At 43.0% G+C, this 2,500-nt stretch overlaps 1 protein-coding gene across 5 annotated transcripts in view; it reads left to right on the plus strand.

Moving 5' to 3' along the window:
* The window catches only part of LOC125959998 (tyrosine-protein phosphatase Lar), a 229,252-nt gene that overhangs the window by 187,600 nt on the left and 39,152 nt on the right, over nucleotides 1–2,500 (plus strand). For all 5 annotated transcript variants that reach the window (XM_049693088.1, XM_049693089.1, XM_049693087.1 and 2 more), the window contains 2 exons: nucleotides 1–101; nucleotides 357–507. The exon at nucleotides 1–101 is cut by the window's left edge and continues 33 nt beyond it. In XM_049693088.1, the coding sequence (XP_049549045.1) occupies nucleotides 1–101; nucleotides 357–507 (252 nt within the window). The remainder of the gene's footprint in view (nucleotides 102–356; nucleotides 508–2,500) is intronic.

Below are 2,500 nucleotides of genomic sequence, written 5' to 3' on the forward strand. Positions count from 1 at the left end.
CCGAGGTAACCGCTACGCAAGTGCGGCTCGAATGGTCGTACAAAGGACCGGAAGATTTGCAATACTATGTCATCCAGTACAAGCCGAAGAACGCGAATCAGGCAAGTGTCACATTATCGGCTGCGCTCTTAGGTTGATCATTTTTCAAAGATCCAATCACTCAACCGGGCCACTCGGCTTTCGGTTTTCATAAACTGACAAGTATACTAGCAGCGTAATTGACAACTTTATTAATGGTTTTTGCATTCTCGTTTCTTTGTGCGATACGCTTGACGCGTCCATACGCCAATTGCGAACCTGACACGACATCCACGTTCACGCCACCGGCGGCCTCAATCGATGGTGGGCCATTATAGGCGTTCAGCGAGATCAGTGGCATTATTACGATGTTCTACGTTGTACGTACATTGAGTCCGTACACCGAGTATGAGTTCTATGTGATAGCGGTGAACAACATAGGTCGAGGACCACCGTCACTACCGGCCACCACGACTACAGGGGAGACAGGTATAAATACAATGCAAGCATATTTCAATTGGTCCAGTATCCTGTTGGTGCGGAAAGCTCATCTACATACACACCAACACCTACTACCCTTTTTTGCTTTTGGCATATGAGACGGTATTGAAAGTACAGTGAAGAAACCATAACATCACTAACCCTCTAAACCGGCAGAATAGCATAATAACGGAATGGAAACATAACCACTGAGCATGTTATATCTTTTGTAGCTGGGAGAAAGATTCTAAGTGAGATTACATTTCTTAATGGTCATCGCTCGCAACTATAAAAGCTTTTTGTTATCACAATTTAATTGCATTGATCTATCGAAATCTCAAATTGTATATCGAATTGATATCTTTATTAATATGAATTACTTGTTTTTCACTATTCGATTCCTGAAGGCAGAAGAATTACCTCCTTCTGTTTTATTTTTTTCCAACTGCACATTAACGTTGGGTAGGGCAATGTTTTCTTTAAGAATATTGGTTGAGATTTATGCTGTTCTTAACGAAAATAGGATGCGTATAACGCATAAATTCACAATAGAAGCACCGCAAAGCTTCACTGTTGTACTGGCCGCTTTGGCTATTGCTTTCTTCCTTGCTAGGTGTATTAAGCGAAAGCGACGAACAGACTTATCGAGCCGGGAGGCAACAGGAGCTCGTTTCTGCGGCTCTGTTTTCATTAAATATCAATCACTTTGCAGCCAATTATTCATTATTTGTTCAATTTATCTTTATTAAAAGTGAGTGTAATAGCGATCAGCAGGGGGGCGAAGAAGGAGTGCGCCCGCGCGTTCGCGCACGTTCGCCCACCGTCATGAATCATTTTCAATCAGCAGCAGTTCTGCAATGTCCCGGTTGGTGGTTTTCCTCCAAATACGATGTTTTATTTTAACACACCACGGAATCAGCGCGCTCCCGCCAACGATGAAATTTTATTGATTGCGTATTGGCGTGGTCTCAAATCAGAACCTCTCGGTACCGAACGGTGTGGTTTTTGAATTTCATTGCCTCTGGCCTCTGGCCGCACATCCACACATTTTCATTCGTAACCTTAACTTTTTCAAATCACTTTTACTGTTTTTCTTCCGTTCTCTTTTATCGAGATATATCGATGACAAAAATGTCGCTTATAGTGACGATGCAAATAAAAAATAATCGTGATATTGATATCGAGCTAGCAGCGATACCGAAATATAGCTGTTTGTTCGATTGATATTGGACAAAAAATGAACGAAACTTTACAAACAAACTGACCGTCTGCCGGTGGAATATGCTTGATCAACTGATATGCCACACCAGCTATCATATTCGGCCCAATCGCTTTGGTCCGTTAGGATCGGTTAAGGATCTTAACTTTCATCCTTGTTATGAAACGCATGTTATGCTCTGGCAAAACCGCAATCAATTGTACAAACAAATATTTGGACCGTTTTCGATTCGCGTACTCTTCCTTCCCGTTGCTTTTCTCCGTTGTACAAATGATGACTGATTGATCCGAACGGTCGGATGTTTTGATTCGCGTGTATGCAGAGTGCATGCTTTGGCCGCGGTGACCGGGTACACGCACCAGAGAACAAGAAAGAACGGAAACCTGCGACCTAGTATGGAAGAACGAACGATTGGTCGCGGTTTGGTTTGCCAGCGCCACGTTCGCTCTCTCTTGCTTACTAGACAGTCCTTTTGGTTATCGGTCCCGTTCTAGCATAATGTTATTACTATTATTCGCAGAATATCATAATATTTACCGCATTTCTACGTCTCGTTTCCTGTTGTTCATGCCTGTGTGTGTATGTGTCATGAACCTGCACCGTGGCAGACCCCGGACCATTTATCGAGTTTATCTTTCATTTCGGATCGAAATAACAGAACAGAAACCATCCTCCACGGTCATGTTTTTATTTTCATTCGAGGTCTCGATTTGGCCTTTCCCTCTACCATGTGTATGTACTGTGATGCGTGCGTTCTGTCACAATCGGCTTCGGACATACGCC

Source organism: Anopheles darlingi, chromosome 2 (assembly GCF_943734745.1).
Source record: "Anopheles darlingi chromosome 2, idAnoDarlMG_H_01, whole genome shotgun sequence".
In the NCBI taxonomy this organism is placed as follows: Eukaryota; Metazoa; Arthropoda; class Insecta; order Diptera; family Culicidae; genus Anopheles; species Anopheles darlingi.